This window comes from Myxocyprinus asiaticus, chromosome 35 (genome assembly GCF_019703515.2).
Source record: "Myxocyprinus asiaticus isolate MX2 ecotype Aquarium Trade chromosome 35, UBuf_Myxa_2, whole genome shotgun sequence".
NCBI classification, from domain to species: domain Eukaryota; kingdom Metazoa; phylum Chordata; class Actinopteri; order Cypriniformes; family Catostomidae; genus Myxocyprinus; species Myxocyprinus asiaticus.
In genome coordinates this window covers 31,355,456-31,372,287 of record NC_059378.1, presented here as the reverse complement: position 1 = coordinate 31,372,287, position 16,832 = coordinate 31,355,456, and the positions used below count along the sequence as shown (strand labels likewise).

Below are 16,832 nucleotides of genomic sequence, written 5' to 3'. Positions count from 1 at the left end.
GATTACAAATTACATGACAAAAAATGCAATCAGTAACAATCTCATATATTACATTTTTGGGGTAATCTAATCGGATTATTTTTGGATTACTTTCAACCTAATTCTATTTTATTTAATGTCACATGCATTTGAGTAGGATAATTATTTTAAGATAAAAGTACAAAGAGGAAGAAAATGTATTCTATTCTTTATTTCTAACAAAAAGAGCTCCTTATGACATTTTTAAAAAGTGCATTAAACATTACATGAATTAAATACACATTAAATCTAACAGCAATGACAGTGCATGGCCAGAGTTTATAATTCAAAACACTGAGACATCAAGTTCATTTTAAGTGTATAAAACAAAAGCAGCATTACGAACATTAATGACCATAAAATCAACATAAAACGATCATAAAATGAACTAAAATTATGACCAAAAAAAAAAAAAAAAAAAAAAAAAAAAAAAAAGATCAACAGCAATGACATTGCCTAGGTCAAAGCTTTAATCTAAAACCACTGAAACACTTTTAACCCTTACTGCTTACTGATAGTCCATCGCCTATTCCAAAGCTGAGGTGCAAGATATTATCTTTTGAACAGCACGAATATTCTAAAACAGCAGAATATTTGAAAACAGCAGAGTTCCACCGAGTCACACAAGGAACAATTGTGTCAAGTTTTATATCAAGTTTCATGCAGTGGACTCCACTGCATCAGCAGCAACAGTAGAGCAGTGGGCTTTGTTCCATATTGCTGCACATTATGCAGTTGAGCTATTGTGTACCCTGTGGGCAGGACCCTTAGAAATAGCATCCATTAGATCCTTTGAAGCAATTAAGTTCAATGTGCGAGCTGCACACCATTGGTGAAGTAGTAAGAAATAATAATAAAAATATTAAAACATATCTAGTTCATTTTAAGTGCATTAAACAATAGAAACATTGAACAAACAGTACTGAACCTGAAATCAACAGCAATGACATTGCTAGGTCAAAGATAACAGCTCAAATCTCTGACACACTTTTAACCCTTACTACTTAGTAATAGTCCATCACCTATTCCTTAGCTGAGGTGCATATCTTACTGTTGTAACGTAAAAGGAGCACATGCTCAAAATGTTCATTTGTGAGACTATTGCACTTCGAGGTAAGAATATGTTGATATTGATATGAAAATGATCAATAAATTAACAATTTACTGCCATTGCCTTGTTACTAATTAAATGTGATGAAATTTAAATGCTCCAAGAGTGCAAGCAATAAGCCAAATCATTTGTATTTGAATAGCACATTTCACAACACATAATTTCAAAGCAGCTGTACAGAAGATTATGATTTAAGAGAAAAGCTGTAATATCTGTAATGTCTGAGAGTCATAATTGTGCAGTTTGATTGAAAAAATTTTTTTGTTGTAAATTGTGCCTTAAAATAAATATGTAAATAATATTTGTATTTAGACTCCCAGTGAGCAAGCTGGCGATCTCACCCAACAAAACCCATTGTAACGTAGTCTCTGTAACGTGGGTCTGTGCTGAAACGTAGCTTAGACATGAAGGGCATGAACAGACGATGATGATGAAGAGTAAGAACCCAAGTGCAGTTTATTCCTTATATACGTGGTAAATCCAGAAACATGAAACCAGACAAACTTGACACTAAACACAAACATGAGCATGAACATGGACTTGACTTGACTAGATTTGACACTGAGCACGAGCACGAGCACGAGCACGAGCACGAGCACGCCAACACAAACAAACATACAAACAATACCTGACCCTGATACAATGGAAACATGAGACTTAAATACATGGACATGGGAAACATAAACCAATGAACAAACAACTCTAAACAAGATAACAAGACAATGAGCATAAACCAATGACATGATAGAACCAATAACAAGACTATGAAACAATGGGAAACAGACACAATGAACATGAGGGAAACAGGATGATCACATGACTTGACATGGAAACAGGGAATCACATGACATGGCAGGGAAACAGGAAATAACATGACATGGAACTGCTTTTTAAAATAAAAGACATTAACAAAAAACATGAACAAAAACACATCTAGACGTGACACCCATCTTCAGTCTGACCCATTATTAGATACTTTAATACTGCTACCGACAGACGAGGCTGTTAACGAATATTAAAAATCTCAGCAATAACAGTTTTGTTTTTGGTATTCAAAGGCACACAGAGTGCAGTGCAAGTCACAGCAATAGTAGCCTATTAATATTATTAATATCTGACGAAGAAAAAACGCTAAGATCCATAAAGCTGTTTATTAAAAAGGTGATACAAAAGGGAATATATAAGAGAACTCATGTAAGATTAAATGCAATGGTCAAACAATGCAGCAATATGGAAAAAAATATATGAAGAAAATCCACATAAGATCAGAGGGGATGCTGACGCAGCAATATCATTTACATGTTAACAGGGGTCGGCAACCTTTTTGACATGGAGTGCAATTTTTATTTTCCTGGTCAATGGCTGTGCTAATATTTCTTATATTATGTCATATATTTTTCAAAATCACAGAGGGGTAATTACTAGTATGCAAGCAACAGCGAGAGAGGAGCAGGCTATTTTATTTATATGAAGTTTTTCGCACATGCATTCCAATCTACATCTTGATGTAATCCTTCCCCAAGATCACGCAGCGTGTTTTCATGAGCTGAATGGGAGGCTAAAGGCTATTAAAGTGTGACGAGACTCGCGACTTCAGCGTTTAATGTCTGTGGTCAAAACAGCTTTGTGCTTTAGTGCCACCTGTTGCTGTGGTTCTGGTAACTGCAACGACACGTGATTTAAAGTTTATATATTATTGATCAGGGCATTTCATCATCGGCGAAGAAAAAAAACAAAATTCGGCACACTCACCGTAAAAAGCTTTGCTTTGTCGCCGCGCGATTCAGCGCGAATGTTCGCTCCAGGTGAGAATGGCTCGTTAGGAATCTATTGTTTTGATTCAAAATGTTGATCGCAGTGACTGAACTTCCTATGATTTTTACTTTAAAACACAATCTTGGCAACAAATATAACATTAAATACCATGTATAAATTATATACAGTATAAGACCAAATGACCAGCAATGATCTAACAGGACACAGTGTCAGTACCAGCCACAGCTCAAAATGCTTTTTTGTGAAAGGATATGCAAATAAAAACCATAAAAACTTAATCAATATCAAATATTATTAATTTACTGTATGTGGTCAAATGTGTGTTGATGTGTATTGATCACCGTTCCGCTGGGTTCATCTACAATAACACCATCCAAAACTGTCAGAAATTTAGGGGTAATCATCGACAACCAACTCAATTTCACCGACCACACCTCAAAAACAGCCCAGTCATGTAGATTTGCACTCTACAACAACAGGAATATAAGACCCTTCCTCTCTGAACATGCCACACAATCCTTGTTCAGTCTATTGTCATATCTAGACTGGATTACAGTAATGCTCTTTCTGCATGCACAATTAGGCCTCTGCAAATGATCCAGAATGCAGCAGCATGTCTGGTCTTCAATGAACCCAAGAAAGCACAAGATACACCCCTTCTTGTCTCCTTACACTGGCTGCCAGTCAGTGTTAATCTCGTCAATTAAATTACTGACAAAACGCTAGTTGACGAAGGTTTTTTTTTATTTTGTCAATGATAAAAAAAGACTAGACAAAAAAGGCGCATCATGATGATAATTAAATGATTTTATCATATTATTGATGAAAATATGACGAGATAAAAATTATACTGCAAGATATTAACAGTGCAAGATATGAAAAGGAGAAGAAACAGAATCTACAGAATCTGTATATAAAAGATATTAGATACAGATGAATCTAACCCATTAATAATTGGGGATTTCTCCGCTTGAGCTCGTGAGTTGAACACAGGCTAAATGAACCGCTTCAAAATGGGGTAAATACATTATGTATGCAAATTCTATTTATACATGATTTTAATCACTATAGTAGCCTATATCCACAACATATATAATATAACAACTTACATCCGCACAGTGAAGCATATGAACAGGTGAACTTGAACTAATTGTAAATAAATATATCATTTACATATGTAAATTCACTCATATTTAATTCAATAACTGTACATATGTACACATTGTACATACAGTAGGCCTATATTACCACTTGCACATGTACATATGCAATTCTATATATATGTCCTATTTTTTTTTTATGTCTATTTATACTCTTACCTTGTTTTATATTCTGTGTCTCACTGTAATGTTCTGTGTGCACTTGTTTCTCTTATCACCAAAAAAAAAAAAAAAAAAAAAATCAATTTCATATTCAACAAATTGTGTACGTGAGCACACTTGGCAATAAAGCTCATTCTGATTCTGACTCTGATTTGATGCACTAGTCAGAATATGCGTAATTTGCATTGTGTATACACTGCTTCCTTTAGAAACATGCTACACGCGATGTAATATCCTTTCACAGAAAATTAATAAGTCTCTAAAGCATGAAGATTTCAGAGAACAGTAGGCTAACTTCTAAAAAGTAGCTAATACTTCAGTCTATTCATAATGATTTTAGGACAGTAGGCTAGTTATACATTTGATACATTTTTAAATTAAAAATGCTTATACATTTTTTTCCCCTAAATGTTTGAATATTTGATTAAAATTTAGTCTGTTACAGTTTGACACATTTGTCCATTTTGCACATCGTCATCAACTAAAGATTTACTAAAATATGTCATTTCGTCAGACTAAAACTAATGAATATGAGATGAAATATTTACTAATTTTAAAGGACATTTTTCGTCAAAAGACATAAACTATGACTAAAACAAAAAAAAAGTGAAAAAAAAAATTGACACTGCTGCCAGTTGCTGCACGTATTAAGTTCAAGGCTCTGATGCTGGCATACAGAAAAGTCACTGAGTCTGCTCCAGTTTACCTAAATTAATTGCTGCAGAGCTACATTCCGACCAGAAGGCTGCGGTCTGCAAATGAGCGGTGCCTTATTGTACCAATACAAAGAGGCACCAACACACCGGACTTTCGACTTCACTGTACCTCGGTGGTGGAATGACCTTCTGAACTCCATCCGAGAAACAGACTCCCTCTCTGTCTTCAAAAAGCTGAGCGCACTGCCCCTAGGCTAAATTATTAGTCAAACATGTCCTCTTAGAAATAATATGAACTATTATCTACTCCACACCACCCTCTGTAACGTTAAAGGCTTATCACACATAACAAAATAAACACATTTACATTTAATTATGCTTATGAGCTGGGTTTTAGTTGAACCATTCTATGTTATTCTACCACTACTGACAAGCCGGGTCAAAAGAGCCCACCCCCAAGTCTCTACGATATTCTGATGCTGAGATATGAGTGTTGCTATATGTTTGCTAGGGTGTTCCATCTGGTTGCTATGGTGTGGTTAGGCAGTTGCAACCATAGATATACATACGTTGATGCCTCATTCGGCTGTTTCAGATACGTCAACTGCTACGCCATTTTGGAACGGCCAACAAGGAGAGCCTCAGAAGAAGCAAAGATGAAGCCTCAGACTGCTGCATAATATTGCTTGTGTGGAAACAGTTCATCATGTAATAAACTGACTGAATGGGTGCTAATTTTCAGTACATATATTCATTTGTAGAGGACTTTATTTGCAGTTTTCTATGAAAAAAAAGTCAGGATTTTTTATATATTGCCCAGTGTTTATGAAAAATCTGATAATCTGAAAGTTGGCTGGAAAAGACTAGACTTTTAGGGTGTTAAGGAATGGATACACGTTGACCCGAGTCAAAACAGCTCACCCCCATGTCTTCATGATATTCTGGTGCCAAGATATGAGTGTTGCCATACGGTTGCTAGAGTGTGAATAGGCAGTTGCTAGGGTGTAACAAAATGGAACAATAAAGAGAGAAAGAAAGAGACAGACAGAAGGGAAGGGATGATATGGTTATCTCATGATTACATTCGATATACGTTATGAGGTTCACAATTCGATATAATCTCGATTCTATATAATAACACTTAAATTACAAAATATTACAGAAATGTTTTTATTTTCTGAGACATTTTATTTTCAATGTTTGAGCAAAAGACACATTATGGGTGTTTCTCAATTCTAAGAACGCAGAGAATGGACTTGTGTTCTTATGCATACCAGTCTTGCTAAATTGCCTTGGTAGAACAAACTCGGAAGGACAGGAGGATGTAGAATGCATCTATTGGAGATGTGCTCCAATTTTCCTGTTGCGCAATTAACCATCACGGCACATTTGAATCCAGTGAGAGAACTACTGGCATTATCACACCAGTGACAATAATATCATCGGCGGGTTTCATTGACTTCATTGGCTTGTCTTTCACTCTGTGATCGCTCGGATTACTACTAAACTGCAGCTGAGTAATATAGCTAAAACTAAAAGCTTCAGCATTACTGCTGATCACAGATAAGAGTCGCAACAGATGGAGTAATCACAATTTGTGTTCAGGGTGCCTAACAGATACCAGAGTTTCCAAGTTGGGAGGAGACATAAACTTTCAACATGGCTGTGGAGAGCACAGTTTTCATAGTGAATGATTCTTGCAAACCGGCAGCCGTATAAGTTGCCAGTATGGTGTCTTGCTCCCGCGAAATGCATGCTCATGACCCCCACTCGGATGGTGATTTTTTACACATTGAAAATAGGATGTATTTGACCCAAATTCCATTATCTTCAGCAAGCTGACAAACATACAGTTTGTTACAGTGTCAAAATATGAATTCCCCAAGAAATATGCAAGAATGAACCTGGTGTCCTCCATGTTTTCTCTCCGACAACATACTCACAGGATTATTCAGAGAGCACGTAAAGGCACCATCACTCCACGATCGCTTGGAGCGGATTTCTACTACACTACAGCTGAGGAATAGAGTTAAACTAACAGCTTCAGCTTTACTGTTCATCACTGCTTGGGAGTCGCGACAGACCCTGGTACGTACACACACACACACACTTGTTACTCCAATCATTTGTTAAAAATATCCCAAGCCATCGTTACTTGTTCTAAAGCAGTGGTTCTCAACCCTGTTCCTACACTACACATTTTGGATCTCTCTCTAATAAAACACACGTGATTCAACTCATCAGCTCATTAGTGGAGACTCCAAGACCTGAATTGGGTGTGTCAGAAAAGGGAGATATAAAAAATTTGCAGTGTTGGGGGACTCCAGGAACAGGGCTGAGAACCACTGTTCTAAAGTGACGCTATTGAATTAGTAACGGAGGCTTGGGTGAAACATTTGTATTAAGTTCCTGATCCGTGGCATAAGAAAGTAGTTCCACACAAGTGTATTTTTGAAGCAGTCCTTAGTGTTTCCTTAGTTGTTTATTCACTTGTTCATTGAACTGTTTTATAAAAGCACATCACCCTCGCAATCTTTCTGTTTTGTCCGTATACCAGCACAGCTCTTATTACCTGCGGTCTTGTGACTTAAATGTCCAAATTTTAGCTGTTGTAGGTAAACTAAAATTGTTCAAGAAAACAATATTGTTCCAGCACGTACACACGGGACTACCGTCTTAAATGTTAACTTGTTAATTTACTTTATTTACAACCGTAAATATCAACATAATTAAAGCTTCAGACTTGCCAGTAAAAAGTGAGAGCAAACATGTGCCTTTGTTCTACAAGCAGTACTGTACTTATAGGAAATATGTTTCTTTACCTTCCACATGTAAAGGAGGTAGTTGTTCCTTCCATTAACATCATAGCTGTAGAGAATCAGATAGCAGTCACCTCCATAGAAGTATCCATGCATTTCAGAACTCACCTCCACCATCTCTAGATTCTCAATACGCCACACCTGAGGATGTAAAATATATCTTTTAGATGTCACATTGGCTTCTTTATTCTCACTCGTGGTGTTTTCTCTTATACTTTTTTAAATACTGACCTGTATTTGTCCACTGCCATCATCCACCATACGCTCTTTTGCAGCAACTTCAGGCATTACATGCATCCTAGAGGCATCAAACTTCTCTTGAGGGACATCAGCTAATTAAAGATACAGTTTTTATGAGTGGGTTGTTGACACTGAATTACAAAGAAATGTGAATACTGTAGTATAGAGGTGTAACTACAGTGACTGATGAGAAAAAAAAAAAAAAACAACACTGTTTGATTAACACAAACTATACATGCCAAAACTATTTTCTTAAATCAGTATTGTCTTGTTTTCCAATAAAATATAGGGGAGAAGAGGGCTAGTAGTCACAGGGGGAAGTTGTCTCAGGGGTGATAGTTCAGTCATGAAAACTCTCAGAACAGTTTTAAAGTATTATATGTATATGACTAGTAGGTTTGGTCTTGGTGGAATGGAAATGCTTACGTTGCTGCTGCGGAGCAAGTACGAAGACTTGCAACTACTAAACACACAGACATACTGTATGAAGCATGTAAGTCATGCTGCTGCACAATTGAACATACATACAATCCCTGTGAAGCAGATCTAGACATGTGGTGCTGAGGAGGAGGACGATTTCAGAGAGAAAACTCTCATTGCAAGCTGCAGTTAAACCGGCTTACCTGCAAACAACTCAGGCAATTTAAAGGCTAGAGATATAGTATGCAAGTTGATTGGCTAAGATTACGTCAAAAAACCTATCAGCTAGGACGATACAAATACGTGTGCCGATATGCTAACAGGTTACAGGTTAAGCCCGATTACACATTGGGCTTCATTTTGACTAATTTTCTATGTCAGTAATGTCTTAAACTAGAATATTACTTGTGAATTCTGTCCTCCAAAGTAAAAATCTGATATTATATATATATATATATATATATATATATATATTGCTATAGGTGTTGGGTAACACTCAACATTCAAGAAACAGCTGAAAACACATATCTTCTGTGAGCACTTAATCAGTCTACACTAATGGCAGATACTATTTAATTATACAAAAATAAAGAAAATAAACATTCACTGTCTGTCTGTTTCTTCTGTGCTAGCTTCTATAGCTACCCTGGGAACTTGGCAGTGCGATACTGCCGATATTGTTGACTTTTGAATGAAAAATTGATTGCTTTGGATGAAAGTTTTGGAAGCCGTGGAGTGCCAGTTAAAAAGTAATAAAGAAATAAATGAGCAATCTATTAATTTGAAAATAAAAACGTGAATAAACCAATTTATAAATGGACAAATAAACAGACACATTTAAATGTGTTTATTTAATTCATGTTTAAAAATTTAATTATATTTAACAATAAAATTGTGCATTAATAAATCATGTATTTAATTCATGTTTAAAATACAAATAAATATAATAAAATAGCACATTAGTAAGTAATTTTAAATGCACATTTTAAATTGCATTTAAAAAAAGCATTTGGCAGTTGCTTTTCTTCATTCATTTACCATTTGCTTTTCTTCATCTTATCACCAGTGGCTTTTCTTTTTCGTTTTACTTTGGCTTTTCTTTTTCCATTGCCAAATGGAGAAAGAAAAGCAATTGGCAAATCGAGTTTAAAAAATGCCATTGGACAGTTGACTCGTGTGAGCAACCAATGAAGTTTTGACTCAGTTTTGAGACACACCCCCTCTCCCAGGTGCATCTCGAAGTAGATGTAAGATGGCCTGTCATTGGATGCTATTGATAGAGGTATGAGCCGTTTATGTGCTCTACTAAGCCTGCGCAAAAGAGAAGGATGAAGCAAATCAGCTGCTGTTAAATGCAGAGCAAATCCAAATCCTGAACCTATCTGATGCAAACGCTTCTCTGTGCTGCCTGACCTTCCCTCAGCCGCTCCTATCAAGGGTTGACACAGCATCCACTTTCAGTTATATCACATTCCTCAAGACATTTGTCCACAATTTTAAATATATATCTTTTATTTATTTATTTATTTATTTATTATTATTATTATTATTATTAAAGTAATAGCCTAACTAGTATGATCTGGAAAAGGCAGACTCAAACTCGGAATTACTGGGGATACACAGAAGGCAAGCGAGCACACTTTTGTGGAAAATGGTTGCGCTTAAACTACTGTTGTGTTTAACTTGTTGTCAAGCATTTAAAAACGTTCTCTTTGGAATGATAATTTTAAAATATTGTATTTTCCACATCAACCTGCTGTGTACCTGATTGTTTATAATGTCGCAAATAAAGTCTATGCTTTTTAATCTTGTGTTGTGCACATCTTCATAAAGATGTTTATTGACTAACAGTGGCTATACACATTAAATATACACAGTACACTGGCATTAAATTGCTTTGTGAATTATTGCTACTTTTATCACATACCTCTCTTACAATTGTAGTTTGGGTGTTATGGATTTAAAATTCTTTAATGAATGTATGGTTAAATTGTATCAGACTAGATTATGTTATAGATTTAATTGACACAGATAATGGCAACTAACATGTTAATTGATGTTTCAGGTAAGATATCAAAGCTTTAGGCTAAACATTTTCAGTAAAATATTTACCCATGCTCACCCCCTTTACTGCTTAAATTGTGTGACATTAAGCCATGTCATATCACTTTTATTGAAAAACAAAAAAAAAAACATTTCTGGTTGTTTAAGCTAACAGCAGAATCACTTTATCAAGCTATTTAAATAGAAACAGTTTCGCAAAATTTTGTCGGTGATCCCACAGCGCAGCACACTGAAGGTACAGTATAGGGGGTCTGTTCACAAATTTGGCAGAGCATTTGCATCAGATGGGTTCAGGATCTGGTGGCCGCTGCAGCCCAGAGTTCCAGCGTCTTTCTCCAGCAGTTCAGTACCTCGAGTGCCGTTGAAGAAAGACACCCGGAACTCCAGGCATGCTTTCAGTCAGATGCATGGTTCAGCGGGGATCGTGCTGTTGACGGCATCGTGGTTACTATCCACAATTACTATTTTTTAGCCTGACAGAGGAAAATAGAGGACAGGAAATGAATACATTGCATGTATGAGTTTGTCCGGCATGTATTTTTTTTTTATTTCACAGCGCAACTAGTCCTGCCTATCCGATTCTCATTGGTCAACAGATGCAAACTGCTCATACCTCTATCAATAGCCATCCAATAACAGGCCATGTTACATCTACTTCGAGTGGGACAAGGGAGAGGGGGTATATCTTAAAACTGAGTCAAAAGTTCATTGGTTGCTCCCACGAGTCAACTGTCCAATGGTATTTTGTAACTCAACTGTCAGAGGGAGAAAGAGAAGGAACTGGCAAATGGAAAAAGAAAGCCAAAATAAAAAAAAAAAATAAATAAAAAAAAAGGCATTGGCAAATGGATGAAAAAAGTAATTGCCAAATGCTTTTTTAAAACTCATTTTAAAAGGTGTATTTAAAAATGACTTATAAATGTGCTATTATATTGTTACATTTAATTGCATTTTAAACATGAATTAAATACATGATTTATTATTGCACAATTTTATTGTTAAATGTATTAAATTTTTTAAACATTAAAAAAATTTAAATGTCTCTAATTATTTGTTCATTTATAACTGGTTTATTTCTTCATGTTTTTATTTTCACACTAATAGATTGATCATTTATTTCTTCATTCTTTTTTAATTGGCACTCCACAGCTTCCATAAAAAGTGTCTGCCAAATGACAAAATGAAAATGTAACATTTGTTGTGAACACACACACACACACAAAAAAAAAAAAAAAAAAAAAAAAAAAACACACACTAGCATATATTTAAGCAAGAGTCAGCTATCTATATGCTAGTTATAGTCTAGTTGTCACACAGGAAAGTTCACAAAGTTCCTCAAAGGCTATATCTGTCACAACCTTGGTGGGCCAGTCTGGTTTTTTCCTGTCTGTCTGCTCATTCGCGCCACTCACGAGGTAATCACTCTCACCTGTTCCTCATTTACTCTCCCTATTTATTCTCCCTTGTGTGTCTTGTTCATCACCAGATTGTTCAGTGTTTTCTGTGTCTGCAGTCTTACCTATCAGTCTATCTTTTTGTTTTCTCTCACCTGCTCCCAGTTGGATTATTGCCTGTTTGGATTTATCTGTCATTGGATTTACACTCACCACTGTGGATTACTCTTGCCATTTGCCAATCTACTCTTCCTCATCGCCCGGGTGTCATCCAGCCATCCTCTGTTTCTTCATTCCACTCTGCAGTCTGTGCCAGGATTATTTATCATTGACTAATCACTAGTTTTACTCTGTGTCATCAATAAAGCTCGGTTTACGTTTCCCTCTGCATTTGAGTCCATCTCTGTAAACGCCCCTCGACAGAACAATCTGGCCAGACATGGACTCAGCGGAGGGAGCCAGTTTCCTATTAAGGTAAATCGGTTACAAAACTTGAGAGTTTGTAGATTTTAATTTGAGAACTTGTACAATAAATATTTGTATTCGTAAATTGAAATTTACACTCACAGGAATGATGTGAATACTTGTAAAATAAAAATCTGAAACTGAATGTTGCAATCTGCACTCAAAGACAATAATCAAAAACCTGTTTTGAATTCAAAGTTGTAGACAAATAGTCACAAATGTGTAAAATGACATTCACATAAGTACAACCGCAAATCGGCAGTTACAACCTCTCAAATCTGGCACTGCAAATTCAAATCTTCCCACTTTGACATTTGCAATAAACCTTTAGCAAAACTCACTTGTAAACCCATATGTGAGAGAGCAGGCTACCAGTGTTGGGTGGGGGCAGGGCCAACAAAGTTGTGGCCAATCACAAGAGCTGGAACAACTGAATCCAGACCAATCAAAACTGATCATAGTACTTTATGGATGAATCTATTCTCCCACTGCATCTGAACTAAACTAATTTTCTGGTGTTTTTAGTATTTGCTCATTTCCCTTATTTCGATGTCAGTATGTGATTTAAATTAAAAGTGCACATGACCACGGTAATCTAAAATAATCATGATTAAAGCAAGTCATCGCAGTCAGGCAATTATGTATTTTAATAAATTCTAAATTATATATTTTATTCTTATGGTGTCAAGGTGTACTTTCTTACTGCTTGATTTTAAGGATTGATCAGCATGGATATGCTGAAAACAGTTTAAACAGACTTAAACTTTTAACAGTATGACTTATTTAGATTTAAACTTTACTTGATAATTTACAACAATGCAATATTACAGCACTGAAGTAGAGATAGGTATAAGGGAAACAACTAACTGAAATAATAATAATGAAAAAATAAAGGCATGATTTTTAATCTTCTATAGATAGTCAGCAAGCGTGATTAATATAGTTATCCATTCATGTGAAAATGAGAATTTATTTGGAAAGCATAACACTCAAGTTGGTGTGTGTTTTACAATTCAGAACAATCAAAAATGTTTCTGTCCAAGCAATTAAGCAACTACTTGATACCAGACTTTGATCGGTTTAAACATTTGAATAAAAATGGCTATAAGGATTTGTCAGCTGTCTCTGTCATCAATAATTCATCTCATTTTATCTGGAAAAGATAAAAAAAATTAGGAACATTTCTCTGGTGATAAATTAGATTCTTTCTTCACTCCTATTGGTGCCAAACCTCTATTTAATATTTTCTAAATATGGAAATTGTGGCATATGACAGCTGGCTGGACTGACGAATCCCATGTAGTTATACCATATACAAACATCCTACAGAAACATTTCTTCAGAGAATTTCTCATTGCCATCCTTAGACAAAACGTGTGGTCTGTCGGCACTGAATTCTGCATTGATCATTTGTTACATGATAAACACTCAAAATCATTTAATAGTCGAGTTACTTAACTTATCCTGCCACCGCATCAACCAGCCATTGGACTGGTTTTGCTACAAAAAAAAAAAAAAAACGGTGCTGACGCAGCTGCATGATGTAATCGCGTTTTAAGATGATCTGTTTTCATTGGTCCACCATCAGCTGTTCCAGCTCGTGATTGGTCACAACTTTGTTGGCCTCGCCCAACACCGGTTGTCTGCTCTCTCGCATCTGGGTTTACAACGTTTGTAATTTTTGTAAGTGCACAAAGTGAGTTTTGCTAAAGGTTTATTGCAAAAATAGTTGCAAATGTGAAAACGGTAATCTTTGAAGTTGCAGTGCCAAATTTGAAAAGTTGAATCTGCCGATTTGTGGTTGTACTGCGAAAGTGAATTAAAGTACAAAAGTAAATTAGTTTGTGTCTGTATTGTATTTATGTGAATGTAATTTTTACACATTTGTGACTGTCTACAACTTTGAATTCAAAACACAGGTTTTTGATTATTGTCTGTGAGTGCAGATTGCAACATTCAACTTCAGATTTGTGTATGTTTTACAAGTATTCACATCGTTGCTGTGAGTGTAAATTTCAACTTACGAATACAAATATTTATTGTACAAGTTCTCAAATTCATCTACAACCTCTCGAGTTTTGCAACAGATTTACCTTCATAGTTTCTGTACAGCCATCGCCCAACAAAGTGCCCTCCTCAGTCGTCAGCAGGAGGAACTCTCCACCTCAAATCAAGCCATCAGGAAAATGGCTTGACAGATAGCCGAGTTAACCAAGCTGGTCCAACAAGTTCAGCTCTCTCCCAACACCGGTCCCACTACCACCGAAGCCGCAGCAGCTCCACCACCAACAGACGCTCTGGGCCCTGGTTAAATCCTCCGGCATCCTACTCTGGTGAGCCTAATTCCTGTTGATCATTCCTGTATCAATGTTCCTTGGTGTTTGCTCTTCAGCAGTCATAATTTCCATCTGAGAGTCAAAGGTGGCCTATGTCATCACCTTTCTTGCTGGGAGAGCTCGCAAGTAGGGAACCACTGTATGGGACAACAAACACCACTGCTGTGTCTCATTCCAATCATTCTCCATTGAACTCTGCAAAGTCTTTGATCGCTCTGCTACTGGGACTGAGGCGGCGAGAATCCTCTCTGATCTTCGTCAGGAGACAGATCAGTCTCTGATTTCTCTATTGAATTCCACACCCTTCTTCTTGTGGTTGGTATGAGAAAGCTCAGTGGGACCAGTTTCTGCATGGGCTCTCCAACCAGGTTCAAGATAAATTATATGCTTTTGATCTCCCTGCAAGTTTTGATGCCCTGGTCAACCTAGCTATATGAGTGGATAATCCCCTTGCCATGCGACAACATCGCCATAGAGTCTTCCCTCTTTGTGAGCAATCTCTAGCTATGGTTTCATTGCCTGAACCTGCATCAGGGGAGGAGCCGATGCAGATTGGGAGAGCTCGGCTATCACCTGAAGAACATCACCACTTGGTCAGCTGCTTATGTCTCTACTGTGGACGACCGGGGCACACCGCCGCATCCTGTCCGGTAAAAGGAGCTGCTCACCATTAGGAAGGAGGTTAATGGTGAGCATTACTCCTTGATAAATCCCCCAGACTTCAGATTTTCCTCCCGATCAGGCTGCAGTGTGGTAATATCAGTCATCGGAACTCCGCTCTCATTGACTGGAGCTGAGGGAAATGTTTTGGACAGCAACCTCATCAACATATGGGCCATTCCCTGTTTTCCATTAAAAGACCCCTTCTCTGCCAGCACACTATGTGGAACTCCCCTCACCAAAGTCATACATCACTGCCTCTCTCATTCTCACCATCTCTGGAAACCACATTAAAAAGATCTGTTTTTACATCCATTCATTCTCCCTCTGCTCCAGTGGTCCTGAGACACATAATCCACATTTAAACTGGGGTGAGAGTTCAGTACTGTCTTGGAGTCCTTTTTGTCTGTCACAATGTCTTCGTTCCACTCTCTCCTCTGTTTTGTCTTGTCCTGTGTTGCAGGAGGAGCCAATGAATCTCACCGGGGTACCCAAGGTCTATCACGACCTAAGGGCGGTGTTTAGTAAGCACCGAGCTGCATCTCTGCCTCTGTAAAGCCCGTATGACTCTGCGATTGATCTCCTGCCCAGTACTTCTCTGCCTCGGGGATGTCTTTATTTGCACTCTGTGCCTGATAGGGAAGCTATGGAGAAGTATATTGGCAATTCTCTGGCAGCCGGTATTATCCAGCCTCCTTCTCCGGCAGGGGTGGGGTTCTTCTTCATGGGGAAGAAAGATGGTTCCTTGTGTCCCTGCATAGACTATTGGGGGTTGAACGACATCACGGATAAGAATCATTACCCTTTGCCACTGATGCCTTCAGCCTTCGAACTTTTGCAGGGAGCGTCTGTCTTTGGTTGAACAGCTGCAATGCTGACCACCTTGTCCGGATCAGGGAGGGGGAAGAATGGAACACTGCCTTTGACACCCCGACAAGTAATTTTGAATATCTGGTCAAGCCCGTTGGCCTTTCCAACGGCCGGTGGTCTTCCAGGCACTCGTTAATGATGTGCTCAGAGACATGGTCAATCGGTTTGTTTTTGTTATCTTGACATTCTGATCTACCAGGCGTGTCGACACATACTTTCTAAACCTTTTATTTGTGTTGTTGGCAGTAGCACCACCACATGCAGTGCAAAATGGAATGTAACATCTGTTTACTGTCGGCGCAACCCAACGCACCGCAGTGGACACTTCCATGGCAGACAGCATCATTGATTATAATGGGTTCTATTGCTTTTGATGCAACGCAACTCTCGTGTCCAGTGTAGACAGGGTGTGAGTGTTAACTGTTGTACTTGAGATGAACAGCTTAATATATTCTGATGCAATGTGTTGGATGTGCATTATGTATAAACCCTGACATTTAGTTGTATAATATTGTTGAGCTGTTCCTCTGACTTTGAGTTTCAAAAATGGTTCTATTTGAGGGGCTGCATGATGTTAGCCAATCATAACAGTGGCCGTTTACGTTGAAGTTTTAAGGAGGCACTTAAAAAAAAAAAAAAAAAAAGGCGCTTAGGCCAAAACAGAGCGTTTCAGACAGAGGG

The 16,832-nt window shown here is 37.4% G+C and overlaps 1 protein-coding gene across 1 annotated transcript in view; it reads right to left on the bottom strand.

The window, feature by feature from the left end:
* Positions 1-16,832, bottom strand: part of avil (advillin) — a 131,231-nt gene that overhangs the window by 34,085 nt on the left and 80,314 nt on the right. Inside the window, exons 11-12 of the mRNA XM_051672275.1 lie at positions 7,934-8,034; positions 7,706-7,843 (exon numbers count right to left, since the gene is read on the bottom strand). Of these exons, the coding sequence (XP_051528235.1) occupies positions 7,706-7,843; positions 7,934-8,034 (239 nt within the window). The remainder of the gene's footprint in view (positions 1-7,705; positions 7,844-7,933; positions 8,035-16,832) is intronic.